The sequence below is a fragment of the Protobothrops mucrosquamatus genome, unplaced genomic scaffold (assembly GCF_001527695.2).
Source record: "Protobothrops mucrosquamatus isolate PMUCROS unplaced genomic scaffold, P.Mucros_1.0 scaffold1329, whole genome shotgun sequence".
NCBI lineage: Eukaryota > Metazoa > Chordata > Lepidosauria > Squamata > Viperidae > Protobothrops > Protobothrops mucrosquamatus.
In genome coordinates this window covers 412,331-439,370 of record NW_015387528.1, presented here as the reverse complement: position 1 = coordinate 439,370, position 27,040 = coordinate 412,331, and the positions used below count along the sequence as shown (strand labels likewise).

Sequence of the window (27,040 nt, the reverse complement as noted above, 5' to 3'; positions counted from 1 at the left end):
CCCCCCCCCCAATACTCTGTTCATTGAGCAGGCCTGGGAGAGTGGTTGGTTCAAAGTCATTGGCTAAAGGTGGACTCGAATTTGGGTTTCTTAACACCTTTTTCACTGCACCTCACTAGTTCTAGAGAGATCCTTGTAATTATCTTGCTAATAACACAGAAAAGGTTTGCCATTTTTCTCTTGGAATTTGTCACTGACTTCCCCAATCTAGCATGTAGTCCTGCTATTCCCTGAAATCTCAAGCCCGGACAAGGTCAGTTCAGGATAGTACCTGGTTTTGTCTTGTTTTGTGGTGTTTTGTTTTGTTTTGTTTTGTTTTCTCTGTGTGTGAGACAAAATTGAATGGAGCAAAAAGGGAAGCCCTGTCTAAAGTTTTTTGCCATTTAAAGTTCCGTTATTTTAAAAATCTGGAAGCCGATTGAATGCAGCCATGCAAAGCTCCATTAGAACTTTAATTCGATGCCTCAAGATGTGAACTTTGGCATTCTATTCTTCTGTCCTTTCAGAGCAGAATAAAACAAGAGGGCTGCATTTTTGAGTAGGCAGCTGGGAGAAGCTGGCAGTGGCGAATGTTGACCTGGTTTCCAACTAAGGAGAATCACTTGATTGTGAATCCGTTTCTGGATACATTCTCTTCCTGGTTTAAAGTTGTGCTTCATTTTTTCCCTACGAAGTGGTTGGTTTTGGTTTTTTTTTTGCCCTGCATTCCATCCTAGCCAATATCCAGATGTGAGAGCTGCCTCTCCCCCGTCATGCAAATCTTCAATTTCGAATAGGACACAAGAGCCCTGCATTAAAAATGGTGGGCCCAGTTACAAAGAGTGTCCAGCATCCGCTGGAGAACAAAGACCCCCAAATGAAAGTCAGGCTGTAGCTTCTAGTGGTTTACTCAGGTCCAGGCCCAGAGTGGACATGTGGTTCTCTCCCCAAACGCCAGCTGCAAGGTGGGTATTTATAGCCACTGGCTCTGCCAGAGCAGCTGAGGATGAGAGCTTTTCCAGCCGCTTTTGGCCTTCCCCGTCTTCTGCACAGTCCACTCCTTTCTCCTCCTGGTACAAAAAAACGACAATTCCTAAAGCCAGGGGATAAACTCACAGGATTCCAGATTCCAGGCTAAGCCATCTCATAAATGTCTGCCGAGCTTGCTTTATATTGCCGGGAAAGCAACTACCTCTCTCCAGCCGGGAAGAGTCTGTTTCTCCCCCCATTTGTTCCGAAGTAACATGAACTCTGCTTTCAGATTATTTTAATTAGATTTTTGTAAGCCGTCCAAGACTTTCTAGTCATATCCTAAAACGGGGGGTGGGGGGGGGGAAGAGCCTACTCCAGGTTCCAAATAGAGCATGTGATTTGGCACTTTCAAGCTTGTTTTGCCACTTTTTTAAAGTCCTTCTTGTCTTTCTTGTTCTTTTTCCTTTTAATGCTGAATATAACCAATAGATATCCACCTCAGGTTGTGTGATAGAATATATTGGAGTGGGTGTGTTTTGAATACATAGGTAGTCCTTGACTTACGGCCACAATTGAGCCCAAGATTTCTGTTGCTGAGGGAGACAGTTGTTAAATGAGTCTTGCCCCCATTTTACTCGCTTACTGCAGTTGTTACGTTAGTAACAAGGTTGTTAAACGAATCCCCCATTGACTTTGCTTGTCAGAAAGTTGCAAAAGGGGATCCCAGGACACTGCGACCGTCATAAATATGCATCTGAATTTGAGTCCATGACCATGGGGATGCTGCAACGGTCCTAAGTGTGAAAAACAGTCATAAGTCGCTTTTTTCAGTGCTGTTGTAACTTTGAACGGTCACTAAATGAACTGTTGTAAGTTGAGGACTGCCCGTACTTACCAAGGACAGATTGGCTTAGACAATTTATTGAAGTTCCCTTTGTCACGCTTTTAAACGGAGGCAAGATCAGCCAGCAATCTTTTCTGCCCGAGCGTGGAGCTAAACGTAGCTTCTGCCTGGCCTTAATTTGAATCACTCACTTCACCACACTTATTGTAGATCTGGATGACTTAGGTCTGCATTCTTCCTTCCCCTTGACTCGTGGTGTGATGCTGGACACCTCATTTATTGCTCAGCTCATCTGACCTGTCAGATCAGAAGACCTTGATCGTCCGCCTGTTGAATAATGGTAGCCAACCGAGTAGGATCTTTATGAAATAATTGGAAGTAGCAGCAGTTACCACCTTCAAAACTTTATCCTGTGCAGAAGTCTGACTGTCTCTGCTCGTATGATGGGAAAAACAGGATGAGAGTCCTTCAAAGTTGCATCACCGTTCTTATGATGACCGGGTTGAGTAAAAGTGGGTCAAGAAGAGGATGAGCTAATGGCAACTGAGAATGAATGGAGGAAGTCCCCCTCTCTCTATCAGCTCTCAAGAACTTCTTCTCAGAGCTCATGCTTCTGGCTTTTCCCCTCCATGAGTAGTGAGAATTAGCTTGGTTGACATCCGGAGAGTGCCATTAGAATATGCCTACATCTTTCAAGAGAACATAATTAATTAAGGAACGGCTGCTGGAATTGGGTATGTCTAGTTTAATGAAGAGAAGGACGAGGGGGGACTTGATAGCAGTCTTCCAGTATCTCAGGGGCTGTCCCAAAGAAGAGGGAGTCAAGCTATTCTCCAAAGAAACCTGAAGGCAGGACAAGAAGCGACGGATGGAAACTAACCAAGGAGAGACGCAACCTAGAACTAAGGAGAAACTTCCTGACAGTGAGAACAATTAACCAGTGGAACAACCTTCCTCCAGAAGCGGTGAATGCTCCAACACTGGAAGTTTTTGAGAAGAGACTAGACAGCCATTTGTCTGAAATGGTATAGTATAGGGTTTCCTGCCTGAGCAGGGGGTTGAACTAAATGACCTCCAAAGTCCCTTCCAACTTTTTTATTATTATTATTATTATTATTATTATTATTATTATTATTATTATTATTATTATTATTATTATTATTATTATTATTATTATTATTATTATTATTATTATATTAAAATGCTGGCTTTAGGGAGGACTTGCTCATAATTCGAGTCAAACACAGCCCAACAAGGAGACATCGAGAAAATCAGAGAAACAGATCTGTGTTCCAATTTTTCATTTGCCACCAACGATGGATGTTGGCCTTTATTTTGTATTTTGGAGCCATGGGTCTGTACCTCTAAAGTCTGCTAGGCATGAAAGGATGATCACATGTCTGTCAACAGGGAAACCCAGCCCCAATGATTGGTATTTGAGACAATGAAACCCTGTCTTCCACTTTAACAAATGGCGAGCGCGAATTCTACCGAAGGGCAAATATAGCACAGGGTAAAACAGTCCTATAAAAAATTACAGTGCAGCCTCAAATGCTACTCAGGCTGTGGTGTTCTCTGAAGCAGGTGGCCAGGGTTAACTGCGATGATGCTCCAAGTTGCTTTTAGCACCACAATGATGGAAACTAATTATAGTCGTAACACACAAGCATTTGAGGGGCGGTTTGCAAACAGAAGACTTAATTGCCATGTTGGCTTTTTTTCCCCCCTTCAAATTCCAGATAAACACATTAATTTTGTTGAACAACACGCAAGCGGTTAGTGCGGGTCTTCGCTTTCTTCCCTGTGATTCCCCGTCTCCTTTTCTAAGGATCTGTGTAATTAAACTATTAGCCTGGGGTCCCGTGCATCCAAACTGAAGTAATCGGTCTGGAGTAGGAAACCGACGACGGGACGACCGCATCGCAATGGGGCTGTCGCAGCGGCAGCGTGGAAACTCTGAAATGGTTCGGAAGAAGAGCGCCATATCGTGAGCAATTTGCCTCGCTTTACACATCATCACGTATACTAGCTGTGTGTACTTTGCCCCCAGTGTAGTAGTCAGCTGCTACATTTACCTGGAATGCTTTTAATGTCATGGCTTGCCAGTCCTCCCGCCAATCAAGATCGTTACATCATGTTGGTGAAATCGAGATCAAATCCCATTTTTTGATTCTTTCGTTCCAAATCCCACGCTAAACATAACGCTAAACATAATGAACTGTAATCCAAAACCCACTTACGGTATGTATTGTCGGGGGCTGGGTGGCTGTGGCCCGTTGAGTGGGTGTGGCCCATTGGGTGTGCGTGGCTTCGGTGGTAACGGCAGACTGGGTGGGACTAAAAAGTTCAATCAATCAATTCCAACTTTGCGAGATCTTTTTTTCCCCGCGAGAAGTTGAAATTGATTGAACCTTTTTTTTTTTTGGCACTCGGCAGCGGAGGCCTAAAGCAAAAAGGTTTTATAAAACTCAGCTGGGCCTAGGACTGTGGCGATGGTGCGGGTGCCCACAGAGAGGGCTCTATGTGCCACCTGTGGCACCCGTGCCATAGGTTCGCCACCAAGGACCTAGACTTATATATCACTCTATGCTGCTTTGTGGCGCTATCTGCATGGTTTACAATGTCAGCATATTTGCCCCCAACAATCAGGATCCTCATTTTACCGATCTTGTAGGGATGGAAGGCTGAGTCAACTTTGAGCCGGTCAGGATCGAACTGATGGCAGTGGGCAGAGTTAGCCTGCAATACTGCAATCCACCCACTGCACCACCACATGCTGGGTTCTTAACTTACGAATGCTGACGAGACAAAGGCCAAGATTAATATCACTTATACAAGGACATCTATCCTATCTGTGTCCTAAAGCTCTTCTTTCTATCCTAAAAACCCAAAACAAGGCAGCTTGGAGCCCCTAAAATATCTCCGTTCCTAACATCCAAGCCAGCGAATGGAATCCGGAGAACCTGCTTTACTTTGAATCTTCTTTTCTCAATGAAACGAGACGAAGCTGTTGCCATAGAAATGGTAAAGTGTGGAATCGTTGACTTCCAGGTTCCACCGCGGGCTCTGAATGGGATCGGGTCACTGCTTTTAGAAAGGGTTCCCTATTAATATATCCTTCAGTGTCATCACAGCTTTACAGATGAATGTATGGGGGCGATGTTGACCTTTGCTTGAAATTGACGCCTTTTTGTTGCCTTCTGGCCCAGATTGTGCAAAGCTCTTGCGGTATTCCAGCTGCAGCAGCTTCAGAGACGAGCCCTTTCGAAGGCAGACGGCTCCCATCCTCACTCTCCTTCACCATCTCCCTTGTAATTTTGGGATGGGACTTTCGCTGTGCGAGAGGCCCCGGATTGCCCTTTTGCTTTGCTTTCCCGTTAATCTCCCCCCATTGCTATCAAAAGCAACATATCTCTTCCCCACCTGATGCCCTTTTGCAAGTCGTATTAATCTTGGCCTTCGCCTAGTTGTCAGCATTCATAAGTTAAGAACTCCGCATAGGACTCCGTTCAGGGCGGAATCGCCAAGTTTAGGAGGCCCAATAGCAACCGTTGCTATTTGTAGGCCGCGAACGGATCCTGTTCCCATTCCATTGCCTTGGATGGAAGGTCTGCTCTGGAACAGAGCACCAGTGGAAATTTTTAAAAAAATGGCAAAGCCGAGACTAGAAACAAGGTATTGGGGGAGCCTGCAAAAGCAGAAGATAATGGTCAAAGATTAGGGATCCTTTCTGATTGTGTTGCTGTTGCAACATACTAGGTAGTACACAATACAAAATGAAAGACAACATGAACAATCCAGAAATTAAAAGCCTGTTAAAAAGTGTTTTGTTCCAGAGCGCATTCATACATTCTTTTAAGCCAGCGCCCCCTCGCTTTTGGGGCACTACGGACCGGTTCCATGGAGGGAGGTTTTTCCGCAGACCGGAGAAGGCGTGGTGCTGTCTGCATCCCACGGATGGGGCTTCGCTTGTTTGCACGGCCCAGTTTCTGTCAGGCACAACTCCAGGTAGCTCACAACAGCAATAAACACCCGCCCCCCAAATAATAAAACCAAACATAGCACGATGATAGTCACTGGAATGCTTGGAAAAAAATGCTTGGAAAAATCTAAAAGCATTAAAAAAGAGAGACCTCATTAGGAAACCGATACTATTGCCGACGACAGAAGCATCAACTTACAAGAACTCAAAGAAGCAATTACTGACAGTATCGGTTATTCAGAAGCTGCCGCACAACGATGAATCAAATTCAATTAGAGGCATATGGTGGGTAACGTTCGACATAATAGATTTTGCAGTGAGCCGAATGGAGTCGGAATTGTAAAAAAAAAAAAGAAAATCCACAGAAAGCAAGGAGCCGTACGGGCAAGACGTCAAAAAGTAGGCCGTCCTACTGAGAATTTCTGGATTGGGGAATTTTTCTTTGAACTGTGATGAAGACCCAGATCCCTCCCCCCTCCCTCAGAGACCCACAAAAAAGCTGACACACATCAGCTCAAGGGCTCCTGGGAAGTTCACAGCAGGGCAGTTAAAGCCATTTGGAAATGCATGTTATAATACGGAGATAAAAAGATCCTGAATTATGGATTGGCTTTCAGAAGCGCAACGTTCTGTGGAACGACCAGAGTCAGCAATAAAAAGGGCCTGAGAAAGAAACTAAAAACACCGTAGAGGAGCCTATTAAAATGTTCACAGAAATGATATCTTTTTAAAAAGACAGAGAGATCCATCAGCTAATGCTCTCCCCTTCTTAGCCTCCACAAATACATTTCTTTGTTTTGCCTTGGCATTGTCATGTTTCTAAGCTGCAACTGAATGGACCCTCAACACAGCAGATTCACAACGTAAAAATAAAGGTTTCTGTAATGAAAAATATTACATATCAAGGTTGTGGAAAAAATAAGCTTAGAGATGGCTAAATTTATTTATTTTTCCCCCCCACAACCTTGATATATGTAAGCTCACTGTCCAGCTATGAAAGAGGAAACAGAAGCGGAAAAAGGGTTAGCAAAAGTCTATGGAATTCACATTACTAACTTCTCTCATTTATATCCTGTGGAAAGTTGGCCAGAATTTCCAAGTACTTCCTGAACTTTTCTGACAGCACTGATCCGTTTTTATCATTTAATCTGATTTCATCTTCAAACAATCTGCATGAACCCGGCCGCTGATTCAGGGAACCGTGGTAAAAACACACCACGGCTTAAAACAAGGGTCTCCAACTCCCTCCCCCCCCCCGTGGCCATGTAAGTCTTATAAATAAATATCCATGAATTCGGTTACTGAATAGCTCACCAGCATTTGAAAACCAGCATCTGGTAAGAACTTGGGATGGCTCCCTACAAGAGCCAGTGTGAAAGAACAGAACTCAAGCTAATAAGAGTGGCTAATAAAATGAAACAAAATTAACAAACCCACAGGATTCATACTGGATTATTTAGCAGTTGAGAAGTCTACCAAGCAATGCTGGTCCTATTTATTTGAAAGATTTATTTATGTAGCCCCCAACTCAAACAAATGTGGCTCTCCTGAGGACAGCATTACTCTTGTTTATGATAGATCTTAGTGCTCTCTGAACTCGGTTGTTTTCTTGCAGGCTTTTCATTATCCAACTAGGTAACATCTTCAGTGCGTGATAGTTTTGCACCTCGCTTTTGTAATAGAAATAGATGAGGTCTAATTTTTCACGAGTCCCATTTTGGAAGGCGAGCTCAGTCAAGTATCTAGTAGAAGATAGGAATTGTACATTCTCTGCCCTGATTGTTCCTCAGAGTTCTTGGATAGTAAATGTGTATGTTTTTTTTTCTTCTTTCAGGTATCCTGAATCCAAAGAATCCGAAAGAAGCACCCAAATCCTTCAGCTTTGACTATTCGTACTGGTCCCACACCTCGGTAAGAACCCTAGTTTGTCTTGAACCCCAGATTGCTTCCGAAAGTGTGATAAAAGCCAGGGAGCGGACGGGTGGATATTTCTCTCTTTCAGTCCTGCTGGCAACAACTGTTTTTCTCCTCTGATTGTATTGCGATTTTAGCTGTTTTAAGAGCCAAAAGGTTCCTCTCGATCTAAATGCATTTTCCAGCCTGCGATCAGAAATATTAAATTTCATAGGAGGTACAAGTGTGTCCAAGGATGGCTTTGCAGAGAGGAGAGAGAGAGAGAGAGAGAGAGAGAGAGAGAGAGGATTAGCTTAAGCAGCTCCAAGGAGGAATTTGAACCGCAAACAATTTCCATGTAGGAGTCTATGTATAAACTTCCTCTCTGAATATTCCTAACTCCGTAAAAGATCGAGTTTTCAGTTTCTTAGCTTAGCTTATTAAGAGCCGTGTATGCTGGTTCCCCATTTGGCTCCCAGTAGACAAAATCATGAAAGCAGACTGGCATCCAGGCCCTGAAGCCCCCATATCTTATGGAAGCTACCGCTAGGATTTTACCGACTTCCAGCAGTTACCGGATTTTGAGGTATCGCCGTTCAGTTGTTCTTCAGAGATGAAAACGATGGAAAATGAATCTTCCTATCCATAGCGCTTTCGGCCCTGTGATTTATCCAGAAAAAGAAAATCTGTGCATTAGGTAGAGCAGGCAACTAAATATTTCTAGCTTGCCTGTAGATAAAAAATGTTAAATCTCTGCAGAACCCGATTACCGTTTTAATCGAAGTTTCCCCGTGTAAGTCTTCCCAGAAAACAAAAGAAATCAGGAAAACATTATTGTAGCGAAATCATCTCGGGAGATAAAGTAATCTCAAAGTTGCCTTTGAGATAAAGCAATCTACTGCACAAGAAATATATTTGCTCATAAATGACACACGAAGGAAATGGGGCAGCCTTGTTAGGCTGGAATATCCTTTTCTCCAATATTAAGGAATATCCTTAAAAAAAGTACCCCAAACAATGGGAGACATGAATCTTAAGTATCTTCTCTTAAATCCCCGCAGTCTGAGGATCCTTGCTTCGCCTCTCAAAACCGTGTCTACAATGACATCGGGAAAGAAATGCTGCTCCACGCCTTTGAAGGCTACAACGTCTGCATCTTTGCATATGGCCAAACCGGAGCGGGAAAATCTTACACCATGATGGGGAAGCAGGAGGAGAACCAGGCAGGGATCATCCCACAGGTAAACGGGATCTCGGCTAATTTTGCGGGCCCCAAATATTCTTTCTTTCTTTTTTTTCTTTTTGTCTCAGCCTTTCAGCAGGATATCCCAGCTTTTTCCCTTCTGCAAACAGATGAGGCCTCTGCGTAGTGAGACAGGCGCCCTATACCTTTAATAAATAAATCAAAAATGCCTCTGCTGCTTTCCGTCTATGCGTTTGTGACCATTTGTGGTCGGTTGTGAGTGTTGAATGCCTTTTCCTGCTTCAAATGTGGCCTCTGAACAATGGTTCAGGTCAGAACAGTGGAATCCAACCTGCTCTGGATTTTGTTTTCGTCGATTTTGTTAACTTTTCTCTCCTATTTGTTTATTATTTTGCTCTTCTTAATGAAGTTGGGACACATTGAAACGACAGACTTCTTCAGATGCTTTTGTCTTTTGTCCGTCAGTCTTCTTCAAATAATTTAAAAAGACAGTGGCGTTTCGGCACCGAGAGACAGCATTTTCCAGTCTGTAATGCTGAATTAGTTGAAAGAAACCATAAGGGAGGTTGAAAGAGCAAAGGCTAAGCTCATATAAGTGTTTTTTTTGGGTGAACAGTGGATCCAAATAATCATTGTGTCTAAAAGCAGGCCAGCCGTCTGATGAAACCTGCGAAGGAGAAACAGGGCTTCTTGGTTCAAGGGTGTTGATTAAATGAAATGTTAGCCAGGTGTTCAAGCTGAGGTGCTCTAGGACAGGGCTTTTCAACCAGTGGTACGGGTACCACCTGTGGTACATTGGCACCTGGCAGGTGGTACGCGACCATCCTAGAAAAGTGGTAGCAGGGGAAGGGAATGAGCTGAACCGGTGGCAGCACCGCACAAGCCTGAGCGAGAGACGGCTGGAGCTGCAGGGCTGTCAGGGTTCAGCGGAAGCGCCAGGATCAGCGCCAGGCTCCAGCTGGAGCTTGGCGCTGATTCTGGCACTTCTGCTGAGCCCAGAAGACGCGCCGATCAGCTGGAATCTTGCAGCCTCTCCAGGGTCTTGTGATTTACATTCAGATGCTTGGCAACTGATTCATATTTACAACGGTCACAGTGTCCCAGGGTCATGTGAAGTGACCAAAACCTGCTGCAACCACCCAGCAGATGGGGGGAATAAAAACCAAACACCCCCACCCCACCCCCGCTGCCAATCCTCAACAGAACTGCTCACAATGAAAACCCCGGACAGGAGAAAGAGTGCGGCTGGGCGGGTAGGCAGGTGTCTTGCTCGGCTGTGGCTTGGCGGGCACTTTTTTCAGTGCCATTGTAACTTCGAACAGTCACTAAGCGAACTGTTGTAAGCTGAGGACTACCTGTACTTCATCACTTCCCCCCCCCTTTTTTTTTTTTGGTCAAGTTTTTGACCCCTTGCTAGGCGACTGGTGGTACTCGGATGTTGCCGTATCCTAAAAGTGGTACAATGGGTGAAAAGGTTGAAAAGCCCTGCTCTAGGAGAAGGAAGATCAAAGGATCAGAAATTAAATTGAGCATCCGTGTTTGGATTGCGAATCTATTACTGTGCCCCAAAACGTACAGTTAGGAAAATTCCGATTTTCTACACTTCATGGCACGTCAGTGATTTCACTTGAAAACTGAACAAGCTTTTGTGTTTGGCTTTGGGCGTGGGCCGAATTAAGAACTGGTCCCAAATTGAAACGGCCCGCTCTGGCTACTACATAGGTACAACTATCTTAGCTTTATGGAAAGCCGTAGACTGGGGGCAGGGTGTCCTTCATTGAAATTACCTTCTTTGCACTTGTGGTCCCTCAAGTTTCTGCCATGCATTTGTGAGAAAGGAAGCCGTGGCAAATATTTGCAACGCCGTTTTCTTTTGTACGTTGCATTTTATTTTGAATATAAAATTAGGATTCCCTGGATCTGGGCTATGAAAGCTTTGCGTGTAGGGAATTTCTTTATTCTTTCAGGGGGGTACAAGAAGGAGGTAAGGAAGAAATGAGGACCCTGAGAAACTGTGACTTAGTGGAGCTATTAAAAGTATCCAAACCGATGGAAATACAGAGGATTCTTCTAAAAACAAGTAGCGGTGTTAATGCTTTATGATGGAATAGAGAAGATTCAGCATAATGCTCCAACACTGGAAGTCTTTAAGAAAGAGATTGGACAACCATGTGTCTGAAATGGGTGTAGGGCTTCCTGCCTGAGCAGGGGGTTGGACTAGATGACCTCCAAGGTCCCTTCCAACTCTGTTCTTCTGCATTTTATAATCATCACCATTTGGAGATGCAACCCCCGTTCCTCATTTCAATGATCTTATTTTTATTTTTTTTTATTATAGCTGTACCCAGCCACGCGTTGCTGTGGCTCAGTCTGGTAAAAGCGTGTGTTGCTTTTACGTCCAACAGATGGCGCTGTTTTTCAAAAAAAGCATGTTTTTACCTGTCACAGGTGTGACATCTATATAATATAGGTATATAAAAACACGTGCATATTCGAATGCAATGTTGTGTGATAATTTCAAAGCAATCGGTATAGAACTTTCGGAGATTTAAGATTTTGAACAAACGAACATTTACATTTTTATTTATATAGATTAGACTTACTATGCCACCCGTTTCGCTGAGGCGACTCTTGGCAGCTTACCATCCTACATATTTTGAGTTTTTAAGGCCCGTTTCCTCCTTTACTGAAGCCGCCTTCCCACTTCGGTCCCCATGAGAAATTATAGAAAGTGGCTTACCAATAGGCTTATACCTCCAGTGAATTTTGGCTGGCTGGCTGGAGCTAAACTAGGAACCTGTCAATGGATTTTGGAGCAGGCTGGGTGTGTGTGTGTTTGTGTGGCCGAGGTGGCACGGTTATAGCCAAATATCCTAGGTCAGTGATGGCGAACCTTTTAGAGACCGAGTGCCCAAACTGCGACCCAAAACCCACTTACGCACTGTTGGGTGCCGGGTGGGTGTGGCCCATTAGGTGGGTGTGGCCCATTGGGTGGGCGTGGCCCATTGGGTGGGCGTGGCTGTGGTTACAACAGACTGGGTGGGACTAAAAAGTTCAATCAATCAATTCCAACTTTGCAAGATCTTTTTTTTTCTGCGAGAAGTTGAAATTGACTGATTGATTGAACCTTTTTTTTTTTTGCACACGGCGATGGAGGCCTAAAGCGAAAAGATTTTATAAAACCCAGCTGAAGGCCTAGGACTGGGGCGACGGCGCGCGTGCCCACAGAGAGGGCTCTGCGTGCCGCCTCTGGCACCCGTGCCATAGGTTCCCCACCACTGGCATAGGGTCTCCTTTCCGCCTAAACTATAGCTTGATGCTTCCCCATTTCTTTATAGCTGTGCGAAGAGCTCTTTGAGAAGATCAACGACAACAGCAACGAGGAAATATCTTACTCTGTGGAGGTAAGCGGTGTGTCCGTACGCCCCCAAAAAGTTGACTCGATGGAGATTCAGTTTCGTGGGGTTTTTTTTTTCCCCCAGCGGGATTTCACCACTTGAGCCTTAGAAGTGCACAGGGGCCGTTTCCTTTATTAGAAGCTCGAAACCACCGAGATAATGTCTGTATGCTGAAGGGAGCCAGAGATGAACGGCTGGATGATTTTTGGAATGCTCTTTGATTTGTTTCTGGATATTGGTGTAGTGCTGGAGGGCCCCTTTAGCTGCTGGGAGAGGAAGCACGTGGGGAGCGTGGATGGAGGGGGGGTGGGGAGAATGTAGACCATCAGAAGAGAGCATAATGGATGGGGCTGTGCCTGAATAAACACACTCTTCCTGTTAACACGGGGCCTTTCCAAACCATTCACAAAGCCCAAAACCCAGCCTGTGTAAAAGTAGTACATTGCCGTGCGGATTTAGTCTGTGTTTTGTTAGCTCTCCTTTCTGGGAGAAAATAGTCAGAGCTTCTGCTAAGCTCTCTGCAACTTGCAGAGGAGTTTGGGGTTAATGTCGATTCCACGTGGGAAAGTTAAAAAAATAAAATGAAATAAAAAAGCAGTGTTTTTTCTTCTGGAGCTTGCCAAAGATGGAACATCCTGCTTCTTCTTTTGCCCCAACCGTGTTCTTCTTAAAAAAAAGAAAAACCAGCAACATCGAAAGAAACATCAAGAGATTTTGTGTTTACTCCAGCCTGTTATAATATAAGCATATTATAAGGTCTTCCGCCGTCCTCGGGACATTTTTTTCCCCCTTTACCTGCAACAGCCGATATAAATGCTTCAGCAGGATTTCCGATTAGGGAAAAAATGTGCCTGGCCAACGCCTTCGTTTGCTCTGAAGTGAGAGTAGCAAGAGGGAAAAAGAGGTTCAGAGCAGGGAGTCATTTTCAGCCTCTTGTGCTAGGAATTTGCAAGAGATGGGCCCGGGGGTCTGGCCGAGGGGCGAGAGAATGAATCTTGGATTCTCCCCATTCTTCAGAAAAAGCCAAGTCAGGGTTGATCCNCATCTCCATCTCTCTCTCTCTCCCTCCCTCCCTGTCTCCATCTCTCTCTCTCCCCATCTCCCTCCCTCCCTCTGTCTCCATCTCCCTGTCCTTCTCTCTCCCCGTCTCTCCCCTCCGTCCCCCTCTCTCCCCATCTCTTTCTCTCCCTCTCCCTCTCTTTCTCTCCTCTCTCTCTTCCTCCATCTCCATCTCTCTCCTATCTCCCTCCCTCCCTCTCTTCTCTCTCTCCCTTCCTCCGTCTCCATCTCTCTCTCTCTCCCTGTCCCTCTCTCCCCATCTCTCTCTCTCCCCCTTCTCTGTCCCATCTCTCCCCTCCATCTCCCTCTCTCTCTCCCTGTCCCTCTCTCTCCCCATCTCTTTCTTTCTCTTTCTCTCCTCCTCCTCTCTCTCTTCCTCCGTCTCCATCTCTCTCCTATCTCTCTCTCTCCCCATCTCTCTCTCCCTCCCTCCCTCCCTCCGTCTCCATCTCCCCCCTTCCTCTCTCTCTCTCTCATACATGCACACAGAGACTTTCGCTCTCAGTGTCATTGCTTGACTTGTCTTCATTGATACCTTTGTCCCAGATCCTGCTGGTTTTCAGTTTCATTATCCCTGGCTGAATTGTATTAAGATTTAGAATGGGGCCCTACCTAGTGGCTTGCTTGTGGCCCCTTCCGATACAAGGCCTGCTCTTTGGAAGCTCCCCCACCTCTCCTGCCCCTTCCGGTCCCCTTTCACGACACCCAGCTTTCTCAAGAAACGAGAAGGGTTGAAGTTGGCAGCTGCCCCTCCGAGGAGACCATCTTGGGCAATCTTCAAGAAAGGCCCATTTTTATCTAAGATGGCTCCTTGAGCTCAGAGCTATTTGTGTGGGCCCTTGCCTCATCGCCGCTTTAGATAGCCGAGTGATCCAGAGAAGCTCTCAAAATACTTATTGATGTCTTGGCCCTAAAGTGCCCTCGTGATGAATAATGGAGCTTTTTTAAATTAGCACTTCTAACTCCCCGGACAACTTTTGGAAATCCATTTTCCTCTGTATTATGACCTGCCTCTTCTGTGTACCTTGTCCTCGACTTAATTTAGTGACCGTTCAAAGTTACAACGGCACTGGGGAAAAAAACCACGAGCTAGGAGCCTTTTTCACACTCATCTGCAGCCTCCCCGTGGTCACGGGATCAAAAGTCAGACGCTTGGCAACTGACTCCTATTTATGACGGTCACAGTGTCCCTTTTGCGACCTCTTGAGCAAAGTCAATGGGGGTTACTAACTTACCAACTGCAGTGGTTCACTGGACAAACCATGGCAAGGAAGGTCATAAATTGGGGACAAAACTCACTTAACTAATGTCTCGCTTAGCAACAGAAATTTTGGGCTCAGTTGTGGTTGTAAGTCGAGGACTGTGTACTAGCAGCCCTTCCCCCCCCTGTGTCACCGTTTTCTATGGTTGTCCCTTTCTTGTAGGTCAGTTACATGGAGATCTATTGCGAGAGAGTCCGAGATTTGCTGAACCCCAAAAACAAAGGGAATTTGCGGGTCCGGGAACACCCACTGCTTGGGCCTTACGTAGAAGACCTGTCCAAGCTTGCGGTCACTTCTTACACCGATATTGCAGACCTCATGGACGCTGGGAATAAAGCGAGGTTGGTGCCTTTTGTCACTTTGGAGGGTCTTGCAGTTTGTGTTTCATACCTAGTTGTGTTGCTGGACGGGGAGGAAAGATTTGAAAACGTGATTTGTGAAAGGATCATCTTTTAACTGCTGGCACTCTAATAGATTCAAATTGAAATGGTGCTTCTTGGGTTTGGCTAGTCTAAAGAAAAGAAGAAACAGGGGAGACAGGATAGCAGTGTTCCAGTATCTGAAGGGCTGCCACATAAAAGAGGGGGTCATGTTATTCTTCAAAGCACCAGAGGGCAGGACGAGAAACAATGGTTGGAAACTGATCAAGGAGAGAAGCAACCTGGAATTAAGGAGAAACTTCCTGACAGTGAGGACAATCAACCAGTGGAACAGCTTGCCACCAGAAATCATGGGCGCTCCATCACTGGAGGTTTTTAAGAAGAGACTGGACAGTCACTTGTCTGAGATGGTTTAGCTTCTCCTGCTAAATTCCATTTCTGTATTAAATAGTGTGTTGTCTAGGTATAAAAATATTAGAATATAATAATCATCACATTCAGAGTAACCTTATCAAAATACACTCATATACTAGGAAATAGCTGTCATATTGTTAAAAATAGTATTTTCCACATGGACATTAATTGTATAACAATCAAAATAATCCGCTGTAGACCTTCCTCGTACAATCCACATTTTTCTCATATTTCCAGTTGAAAAAGGTACCGAAGGCAACTATGAGACTCGCCCAGAGGACTCCAACTGCTCATCTACAAGCAGAGATGTTGCATATATAAGAAAAGAATATATAAAAAAAACCTTCATAAAATTAAAGAAAAATAAATGCTTTGCCATTTCAGTTTGGTCAGAGGCTTGAGCTGGCCGCCAAAAGTCATCACTCAGTAATATTCTGGCCCTCTGCAGCAGGAGTCCTAAAGGAGCAGAAGCGATATCCAAATTAAAAACCATCATGAAATATATTCTCCTCTCGGAATAAAGCTGTCGATCTAACCATTCCTGCTTTATAGTCTTATCTTTAATATTTTGTTTTCTCTTAAGCCTAACAGCCTGTTCCTTCTTTCCTTCCCCAGGACGGTAGCAGCTACCAACATGAACGAGACCAGCAGCCGTTCTCATGCTGTCTTTACCATCGTTTTCACTCAGAAGAAACTCGATGTTGAAACAAACCTTTCCACTGAGAAGGTAATCTATTTCTTCTTCTGGGTGGCAGTTGATCCTTGCAATTGATCCAGAGCCTATGGGAGGCTGTGATAGCTGTTTTTCTAGGGATAGGATAGGATAGGAGGGAATACCGTACATCTCTTGGAAAGTCTTTGGAAAACTCGCCTCTTTTCTTTAAGACCAGATGATTATTATTATTATTATTATTATTATTTTAAAAAAGAGCAACAAAGACAATTAGGAGACTGGAGGCAGATATGAAGAACGATGGCAGGAATTGGGCATGTCTAATCTGATGAAAAGGACTACGGGTGACATGATAGCAGCCTTCCAATATTTGAGGGACGGTCATAAAGAAGAGGGGGGGTCAGCCTATTCTGCAAAGAATCAGAAGGCGGGACAGGAAACGACGGAAGGAGAGGAGCAACCTGGAGCTAAGGAGAAATTTCCTCACTGTTAGAACTGTGATCAGTGGAACAACTGGCCTCCAGAAGTTGTGGGTGCTCCATCACTGGAGATTTTCAAGAAGAGACCGGACAGCCATTTGTCCGGAATGATATAAGGTCCCCTGTTTAAGCAGGGGGTTGGACTAGAAGACCTATAATAATGATAAAGTTGGAAGGGACCTTGGAGGTCATCTAGTCCAACCCCCTGCTCAGGCAGGAAACCCCTACACCATTTCGGACAAATGGCTGTCCAGTCTCTTCTTAAAAACTTCCAGTGTTGGCGCATTCACCGCTTCTGGAGGCAGGTTGTTCCACTGGTTAATTGTTCTCACTGTCAGGAAGTTTCTCCTTAGTTCCAGGTTGCTTCTCTCCTTGATTAGTTTCCACCCGTTGCTTCTTGTCCTGCCTTCAGGCGCTTTGGAGAATAGCTTGACTCCCTCTTCTTTGGGGCAGCCCCTGAGATATTGGAAGACTGCTATCCTGTCCCCCCTCGTCCTTCTCTTCGTTAAAGGTCCCTTCCAACTCTGTTAGTCTGTTAATTTCTCCAGAGGAAAAATTATGCTATATCTGGAATGCCAAAGAAGGAGAGAAAAATCACCAGCAATGGAAAAAAAGAAGTAAGGAAGAACTTGGAAGACAGAGAGACCAACTTCCCTTCCCTTCCCACACGCAGAAGCAGAGGCAGAACTTAACAAATTAATGACTAATTAATTCCTTTCTGCCTCCTCCCTACAAGCCTACTTTAGCTACATGATGGACATAGTGGGATTACCCATGTTTAAAAAAATGCACATCCCCAGTGGGAGAGAAGCTTTCTAGCTTGGGATAACACTTTGGAAAACCCACAACAAAAAGCAGACAATTTATTGAGCACTGTGTATACCCTAAAAACAGTAAGGCGGTACCGGTCCGACGGAACACAATGCAATCCTGGTCTTGTTGGATCCTGCCAAATGACAAGCATCTGACCTGTTGTTTGTCCTCTGGATCGGAGTGCTTTGCCTGACCTGCCTCTTCCTTTCCAGGTTAGCAAAATCAGCCTGGTGGATCTCGCCGGGAGTGAGAGAGCGGATTCTACTGGGGCCAAAGGGACTCGACTAAAGGTAAATAATCTCCCAGGGACGGGGTCTGGTGGGCAGCTGGCAAATGGCCATCGTTCTTTGGTTTGCAGAAAGCCCAGTGTGCCTGAAGCTGCCCTCTTGATCGTGAGCTGTCCAGTGTGATTCTCTGATGGACTTCTTCAGCACAGTGGTGGCGAACCTATGGCACGGGTGCCAGAGGTGGCACTCAGAGCCCTCTCTGTGGGCACACGCACCATGCCCTGGAAATGGCAACCGTCCCTCTTCAACCAGCCGCCTGCTAACTCACCGAGGTCCCACATGCCCGGATGCATCCCAGCATGGCTGGTTTCCCTCCCCCCCCCCGTCCCATCCCTCCTGGCCTCGCATGCTCTCCTTTTCCCGGGCACAACCCACTGCATCGCCTCCTCAGCTGTCGGCCGGCCGTCCAGCTCAGAGGCGGCTTCTCTGAGCTGCTGGCGGCGGGCTGCGGAGCTGCTGACAGACACTGTCAGCCCCCATGCGCTTGCTGGCCTGTGTGTGCGAGGGCCGATGGTGCCGCCCCGGCCCCTGCCTCACCTTGCCCTGCGACAATGGCACCCCCACCCTGCCTCGCCTTACCTCGCCTCACCCTGCAGGACGAGCCTCCTGCCCACCGCCCCACCTGCCAGAGACCCCCTGGATCTCCCCCAACCCTACCCAGCCCCCACAGGTGTCACTCCCCACGATCAACATCGAGGGGACCACGCCCACCTTGGCCACACCCACCCAGTGGGCCACGCCCACCTGGCGCCCGGCGATAAATAAGTGGGTTTTGGGTTGCAGTTTGGGCACTCGGTCTCTAAAAGGTTCGCCATCACTGTCTTGAGCACATTCCCCCCCCATTTTCAGAGGCCCAACTCCTCTCAATTCTTCCTTAAAACTCCCTGCCAGCTCAGGGAATGCGCATGAAGAACCGATTCTAGTCCTTTTCAGCCACTGCTCACCGGAGACCGACCCCTGGGCAGACCCAGCCATTGCTGCAGTTAGTCAAACAAACACCCAGCTTGCTTGAGGACAGGAAAGCCAGCTTGTGTCTCCAACTTTCTGGTATCTGAGCAACGCTTCCCTCTGATTTCCTTTCCAGGAAGGGGCAAACATCAACAAGTCCCTCACCACGCTGGGGAAAGTGATTTCGGCCTTGGCAGAAGTGGTAAGTCCAGATTTTGGGGAAATCCTTAAAAAAAGGAGAGTGTTGCTTTGCAAGCTCCTTGGGGCTTAGTCACAGGGGAGATGTGAAAGGGGCATTTGTTTCCAGAAGGCATGGGGGGGGGGAGGAGGGGAAATAGTATTGTATTAACAGGTATAGGTTATATCAGTGGTGGCGAACCTATGGCACGCGTGCCAGAGGCGGCACTCAGAGCCCTCTCTGTGGGCACACGCGCCACGCCCTGGAGATGGCAACCGTCCCTCTTCAACCAGCTGCCCACTAACTCGCCGAGGTCCCACGTGGCCAGATGCATCCCAGCACCCATGCGCTCGCTGGCCTCTGTGCGGGGGCCGATTGTGTGCGGGGGCCGATGGTGTCAGGCAGTAGCTGCCCCGGCCCCTGGCTTGCCTTGCCCTGAGATAATGGCACCCCCACCCTGCCTCGCCTCACCCCGCAGGACAAGCCTCCTGCCCACCGCCCCACCTGCCAGAGACCCCCTGGATCTCCCCCAACCCTGCCCGGCCCCCACAGGCGTCCCTCCCCACGAGCAACATCAAAGTGATCACGCCCACCTTGGCCACACCCACCCACTGCCATGACCACCACAACCACTCCCACCCAGTGGGCCACGCCCACCTGGCACCCAGCGATAAGTAAGTGGTTTGGGGTTGCAGTTTGGGCACTCGGTCTCTAAAAGGTTCGCCATCAATGGATTATATCTAGTCCTGGAATTTCTTGTATCTGTTCTTGGTGCTCTCTGAGATGGCTTGTATCCCCGGAGATGTTTCACTTCCAAACTAAGTCACACGAGTGATCGGTGCACCGATGGTGTGGCCTAGCAGTTCAACCTAGAACGACTTCTCTACTATTAAAGGCAGTCTTTCACTTAACAATCATTCATATAGTGCAGGGGTCCCCAGACCACGCCCCGCTACTGGACCGTGGCCTATTCGGAACCGGGCCCCGCGAGTGGCAGACCGGTGTGGGCTCAGCTCGATTTGCATCAGTGGCGGGCCAGCGCGCGTGCGTACCCGCGCACACTGTTCAACTTGCACATGCGTTGCTCACATGTCATGCTGCATGTTGTCAGTGCACCCCGGCCCGCCACTCGCACAGCCCTGTTCCCCTCTACCCCCTTCCTCCTCCCCCCCCACCGGTCTGCCAAGCCGTAAAAGTTTGTGGACATTCTCGATATAGGGAAGGTTCAAATTGACAACGGTACTGAAAAAAAGTGAGTTATGATCGGTCCTTGGATGTACAACCCTTGTAGGCATCCTCAGGATCACGTGATCATAATTGGCTAACCGGTGTACCTTTATAAAGGTTGCCACATCCTGGGGTCACGCGATCGCCATTAGCAACCTTCCCCTCCACTTCTGACAAGCAGTGTCAATGGGGGGAAGCTGGGGTTGCCTAATGACTTAACTGCAGTGATTCATTGAACAACTGTGGTGGGGGAAAAAGCTTGTGAAACTGTTAAGCGTGACTTGCTCAGCGGTGGAAATCCTTGTTTCAGTCGGGGTCTTAACCCGGGGACTACCTTTATTGGAACTCTGTACATGTGGCGGGCTAGTCTTGGCCCCATTTATCTCGCGAATTTTACTTGGCTGAAGCCCTTCCTGTTTCCTCTCTTGTAAAGCTTCCTGCCTACCCTGAGGCTGGAGTTGCTTTTCATAGCTTCCTGTATCATAGAGCAGGGCTTTTCAACCTTTTCACCCATTGTACCACTTTTAGGATATGGCAACATCCGAGTACCACCAGTCGCCTAGCAAGGGGTCAAAAACTTGATGACCAAAAAAAAGGAAAAAAGTGATAAAATGCAGGTAGTCTTTGACTTACAACAGTTCGCTTAGTGACTGTTCGAAGTTACAATGGCACTGAAAAAGTGCCTCCCGAGCAAGACACCTGCCTGCCCACCCGGCGGCACTCTTCCTCCCGTCTGAGGTTTTCATTGTTGTGAGCATTTCTGTTGGGGATTGGCAGCGGGGGTGGGGTGGGGGGTGTTTGGTTTTTATTCCCCCCGTCTGCTGGGTGGTTGCAGCAGGTTTTGGTCACTTCACGAGACACTGTTACCCTCATAAATATGAATCAGTTGCCAAGCATCTGATTGTAAATCACAAGACCCTGGAGATGCTGCAACATTCCAGCTGATTGGCGCTTCTTCTGGGCTCAGCAGAAGCGCCAGGATCAGCACTGAGCTCCAACTGGAGCCTGGTGCTGATCCTGGCGCTTCCACTGAGCCCTGACAGTCCCGAAGAAGCGCCAATCAGCTGGAGCCTGGCACTGATCCTGGCGCTTCCGCTGAGCCCTGACAGCCCTGCAGCTCCAGCCATCTTTCGCTCAGACTTGTGCGGTGCTGCCACCGGTTCAGCTCATTTCCCCTCCCCCGCTACCCCTTTTCTAGGATGGTCGTGTACCACCTGCCAGGTGCCAATGTACCACAGGTGGTACCCGTACCACTGGTTGAAAAGCCCTGTCATAGAGTTCTGATATAGAGGGTTGGCCTTTTAGGGTGATGGGAAGTAAGACTAAGTGGTGTGTCTGCTTTGGGGAAATGGCAGGGAACTTTCTCTCTGACTCTGTTGTGGTCCTACCTTACTTTTATCTCCTTTTTCCCATTCTCTGCTTCCAAAACTAGGATAACTGCACCAGCAAGGTAGGATGGGTAAAGAGTGGTCACTGAATGTGGTAGCCTGTAGAACAGTAGTTCTCAACCTTGGCAGCTTGACGATACGTGGACTTCAATCCCCAGAATTCCCCTGCCAGCATGCTTGGGCTGGGGAATCGTCGGAGTTGAACTCCACACATCTTTACAAGTTGCCATGGTGGTGAAACATTGCTGTAGTAGACACTGCTGGTTCCTAGCTAGCAATGTGTTTTCTAAAGGAAACACAGTCCCACCCCATCTAATCCTCTCTAGCATTCCAAACATGCCTGCTTCAAAGATTGGGACGAGCTTTGGAAGAAGCCACAGACTTTTAATTGTGTCCGCTCTCCGACTGTAAATACAGTAAAATCACTATGGCAGTCTCCTTGCCCAGTTGCACCTCTTGCTTGCAAGTAAGCCTCTCCTGTAGGAGTGAAAACTGTTTGGTCAGGGAGGAAAACTCTAGACCAGCTTTCTTAAAGCAGGGGTGTTTGTAATAGCTGGAGAAATCCTGCCATCTAAAGAAAATGTTCTTTTTTTGCGCTGTTGTCTTGGCACGAGCCAATTTTGCCACCTCAAAGACAGTCCTGCAGAGAGCATTTTCTGCATCAGAAACACGGGGCAAAATGTATGTGATCGGATCACACGTGGCTCACTTCTGTAACAACGACAGGTGTCTTTTAATGTTCTGGACCGTCTTAGTATATAGTACGTGCCTCCGGGCATACGTAGAATAGCAGTTTCTCCCTCTTCCTCTCTCTCAAAAAAAGATTTTCCAGGAGAAGTTGGGTTTTGTTCCTTTATTTTGCGCCAAGGCATCTGTTCTTGGTCCCGATTAGACTCATCAGCTGCCTTTTGGCTAACCCCATCAGAGTCATGGCCAGGGTCCAAGACCCATGCACATCCGATACAGGGCTCCAGTCCTGTGTTTCTGGAGGATCAGCCCTTTCGTGATATAAAATCATATTTTTAAAAGCAATTATTTTAGGCCCAGAGCACTTTCACAATGTGTTTCCTTCTTGGCAAAGGAAAACTCAGTTGGGTGGGAGGGGAAAGAGAGAGAAAGAAAGAGAGAGAGAGAGAGAGACAAATATAGGAACATGGAGCAAAACTGACCTGGCTTTGTTTTGTCCCACAGTTCCCTGTTTCTGTCTGCTGAGAAATGAAGACATTTTTATCCAGAAGTGCCATGTAACTTGGATAATAAAATGTCCTCATCCTGACAGATGTGGTGGGAACCACCTTGGTGCATTGCAGCAGATGCTTTTTTTTTCTTTCTTTTTTTTAAAAAGAGCATCCTTCTTTTTCTCTCTAACGCCTCTTCCAAGATGGGGCTTGCCATTTCCAGTTTCCCTGTCTTTGCCCAAAACAATTAACAAGTTCAGTTCTTTTGTCAATTAAGGAGAGGCACCTATTTTAATGTGTTTTTTTTTAAAAGCCCTTTGAGTCTAAGGCTGCTAAAGTGTCACCTTCTCAGGAGAATCACCTCCACCAGGTCGTGGCTTCCCACATCCTGTTCCGTGGAAGTGGCAGGCCCGCCCGCTTGGGTACACCTCTCTCTGCAAGCGTCTTGTACGGTAACTGGCTCTTAAGTACCAAATGTCCTTTTGCAGAGTAAGAAGAAAAAGAAAACGGATTTTATTCCGTACAGGGATTCTGTGCTGACCTGGCTGCTTCGGGAAAACCTAGGTACGAAGTTGAGATTTTGACCTTTTCCGCTCGTTTTTTTAAAGTTTCACTCCGAATAACCAGCAATTCATTTTGTATGTGGTAGATCTCTCTGCAAACAATCATGGCCCCATTTGCGTGTCGTCCATGAAGTTTAGATCCTCTAGACTTTGGCCTTTTAAATATGTCGGTCTGATCAGCTGTGGATCTAAAAACTATTACGGCTCTGGGGTGGAAGAAATTCTGATTGTAACTTTTCATTGGTCAGATGACATTTGATCCCGGCCGATGTTTCTGGGACCGAGAGAGTAATAGGAACGTTCAATTCTCTTCCTTAGCTTTGGCAAATGTCAAAGTAGCTTTCGCGCAACTCACCAAGCTGTGGAGCGGCTTGTCTGTTTTTGGCACTCTGCGCTTCGACAACTCTGCTAATCTGATTTTCAAACTATCGTATGTTTCAACATGATGTGTAGACACAGCCAGCTTTGGCTTGTTCGACAAGCCGTAGAGAAATGAAACCCAGCTTATCTGAAACGGGGTTCTAGTTCCCCTTCTGATAGTCAAGACGACTGATATCAATCTTTTACAATACTGTTATGATACAGAAATGTATTTTTTAAGATCCCCGCTTTTAGCGGCCTTACCACATCCCGATGACGGGCTAGATAATTGTGATAATGGTTTGTGGTGCATTTGTGCCGAGTCTTTTTGTGTCTCAGCAACCAGGGTTGACCTTCCTTGATCTGACTGCCTTTCTGCCTTGTAGGTGGCAACTCCAGAACTGCCATGGTGGCTGCTTTGAGCCCAGCAGACATAAACTATGACGAAACCTTAAGCACATTAAGGTATGGAATGGGATTTTTAAATAATTGGGCTTTCCTTTCCACATTTTCTCTCTTGTCTTATGCAGTGTGACTCAGGCTTGTAGAGCAATTGATGTGTGGACTTCAACTCCTGGAGGTGGTGGCTGGGGAATTCTGGGAGTTGAAGTCCACACCTCTTCAGGCTCATCTAGATAAAAGCCCTTCCGGGATTCTTGGCCATCGCCACGCTAAGATGTTTAAACAAATGTTACCGCTGTTGTTTTCTCTCAACCCACTGATCTGTCCAGATACGCAGACCGGGCCAAGCAGATCAAATGCAATGCAGTGATCAACGAGGATCCCAACGCCAAGCTGGTACGGGAGCTGAAGGAAGAAGTCACACGGCTCAAAGATCTACTTCGCGCTCAAGGGCTTGGAGACATCATTGACAGTAAGTGGGTGAATCTGGCTGATTCCTGGTTTCTCTAAAGACGACAACTTCTTTCCTGTTGCATTTCTGGGAGAAAAACCTCATGTTTTTGGTCAATGTGAGGGTGTAGCAAAGAGGCAGAGATAGGTTTAACCAAAGTTTATGTATTGTACCTTAGTTCAGGGGTTCCCAACCCCCGGTCTGTGGACCAGCACGGGTCACGGCATGCCAGCAACCGGTCCGCACAAACAAGCAAAGTCCCATCCGTGGGATGCAGGCAGCACACAAAACCACGCACCCTCCAATCCACGGAAAAACCTCTCTCCACGGAACCGGTCCCTGGTGCCCAAAAGTTTGGGCGCCTCTGACTTAGCTTGATCGACAGGCCTGGTCCATAATCTTGTGTTGGAGCATTGTTGATTTATCCAACCCAGTTGAGTATCAAGCAGAGAAAAGATTTAGACAACCATTTGTCTGAAATAGAACAGGACTTACTGCTTGAGCAGGGGCTTGCACTAGTGACTAGAAGACCACCAAGGTCCCTTCCAACTCTGTACTTCTGTTATATGTTTCTTTCTCTGGACAAATATTTAGAAAGCCTTCTAGAAAATAGCCCCCAGGGTTGGAAGCTGAACCAGCTGGAATAATAGCTTGTTCCTGTAACCTTTTGTTTCAGGACTAGGTTTGTGGTTGTCAGCTCCAACATCCTTCCATTTCAAAATGCCCTCCTAGAACAAAACAAGGCAGCAAATGTTTACGTTTTCATTCCTTCTCAGAGTCAGTTGGACAAACTAGAGCAGGGCAGTCCCATTTGCCAAACTGGGATTTTATTCTAGCAGAACGTAAGCTGCCAGGACTGACCCCCCTCCCCTTTCTACTATTATGATTCTAGTTGATGTTGAAAGAATAAAAGGAAAAGACCACACAAGGGCAGGCTAGATGAAAAGAGCCAAAGACAATGAGTCAAGTATGGGAGGGTTGCCAACGAATTTAAAATATCACTTGACTAATATGTTCTAGTACATTTTTAAAAGCTTAGTATAGTACAAGATATTTTTTGCATCCATTTTCCAATCAAAGCCTGTCTCTATTAAACTTTAAAGTTAATGAAAATTTAAAAATATGAGAGAAAGAGAGAGAGGGAGGGAGGGAGAGAGACTACGATAAACGCTACATTAAAAAAAAATATTGTTAATTATACATTGGTTACACGTTAGCTTCTTTTCTTGAGTCTTCTGTCCTAAACACCTATTGCTTCCAGAGCAATATTCTTCTGCTTAAACTCCAAAACAGATTAGATCCCCATCACACCCTCTCCATCCTGGGAGGCGGGTCACTGCTGTAGAAATTTAGGAATTGGCTTTGGAGACGTCGGCTGATCATTTTACAGTAAAAAAAGCTGTTGCCACAATAAGATGATGAGAAAGTTTTGACAAATGAAGGCAAAACTTTGAGTTTCTGGAACAGAGAGAGTGATCTTTTCCTTCCCCCTCTCTCTTTCTCTCTCTCTCTCTCTCTCTCTCTCATTGAATCTCTGGGAATTGTTAAGGGATTGTTTCTGAATTCTGGATGCTTGTTTATCTGCCAAGAAATGTTTGTCTGTTCTTTTTAATCGTGCAGTGTGTATGTATAGAGCACTAAAAACAATGGATAAAAGGAGAAAACGTTTCTTTAGCACAAATCAAAAAGCAGTGGATTTCCGCTCCCAAATCATAGAGGATTTCTCTCTCCCCCCCCATTACGATAACAAATTAGTTGAAATTGTTGAATTTGAGAATCTGACTTCCTTCTTTTTCCATCAGCAAAGCTTTTCCTTTTCGCACATGTCTGCTCTTAACCCTGAGTGTTTTTATCCTTCTTGTCTTTCCTTCCTAACATCGTTCTTCAGTTGATCCCCTGGACGATTTCTCGGGAGGTGGATGCAAATGTGTGTATGGCAGAATCAATCCCTTTCCCCCATCTTTGGCTTCTGCTGAGTGGGCTGCCTTTGAACTTTACACTCCAATTTCTTACAAGGAAATCCCAGGAGAGCATTTTTAAAAAAAACTAAACGAAATGAAAGTGTGGAATCCTCCAACAGGGCTCTTTACACAGAGTGCTCTAATCTAAACCTCTCTGAAAGGAAACAGGAACATCTGCTGAAAGACTGGGTGAAATCAAGGACGTATCTTTTAAATTCCTCTTGTGCTTGAACTACCGATACTTGGAAACGTAACGATAGCCAGAGTGGGGTAAATGATACCTACCTGCGTTGTGTGTGCATGTATCAAATATTCCTATTTGTTTCAAATCCTGGCAGTTCAAAGCCAAAGGAGATTTAAAAGTGCACAGTTTCATTCAGTTTAGCAGTACGTTCTTTCTCATTCATATATATATATACATTCCAAATTTTGAAAAAACATATATGATGTCGCAGTTAAGCGACTGCTGCCTGTGGATGGCTTTGGATTAAGCTGATGCAGGCAAAAGACTTCTCTCTCTCCCATATTTAGGCTGACAGGGTGTTCAAAAAAGCACTCATTCTCTTCCCCTGTCTCTTGTAGCTAACAAAGTGAGAAAGAGCCTGTGGCATAGAGGACTAATGCTTCTGCTTAACATGCAGACAGCCCAGGTTCGAATCTCGGAAGGGTATGTCTGACTGATGAAAACCAAACAAGGTTAGAAATAGCTATCTCAGTACTCCCTTAATTCTTTGTTAGCATTCCA

At 46.2% G+C, this 27,040-nt stretch overlaps 1 protein-coding gene across 3 annotated transcripts in view; it reads left to right on the top strand.

Moving 5' to 3' along the window:
- The window catches only part of KIF1B (kinesin family member 1B), an 85,313-nt gene that overhangs the window by 8,382 nt on the left and 49,891 nt on the right, over positions 1-27,040 (top strand). For 2 of the 3 annotated variants that reach the window (XM_015821438.1, XM_029285134.1), the window contains exons 2-11: positions 7,612-7,688; positions 8,732-8,911; positions 12,213-12,278; positions 14,756-14,934; positions 16,003-16,114; positions 17,565-17,642; positions 18,724-18,789; positions 23,047-23,122; positions 23,868-23,946; positions 24,213-24,355. In XM_015821438.1, the coding sequence (XP_015676924.1) occupies positions 7,612-7,688; positions 8,732-8,911; positions 12,213-12,278; positions 14,756-14,934; positions 16,003-16,114; positions 17,565-17,642; positions 18,724-18,789; positions 23,047-23,122; positions 23,868-23,946; positions 24,213-24,355 (1,056 nt within the window). Of the gene's footprint in view, positions 1-7,611; positions 7,689-8,731; positions 8,912-12,212; positions 12,279-14,755; positions 14,935-16,002; positions 16,115-17,564; positions 17,643-18,723; positions 18,790-21,424; positions 21,443-23,046; positions 23,123-23,867; positions 23,947-24,212; positions 24,356-26,222; positions 26,262-27,040 lie in introns of all 3 variants that reach the window. The other variant, XM_029285133.1, reaches the window with a different exon arrangement.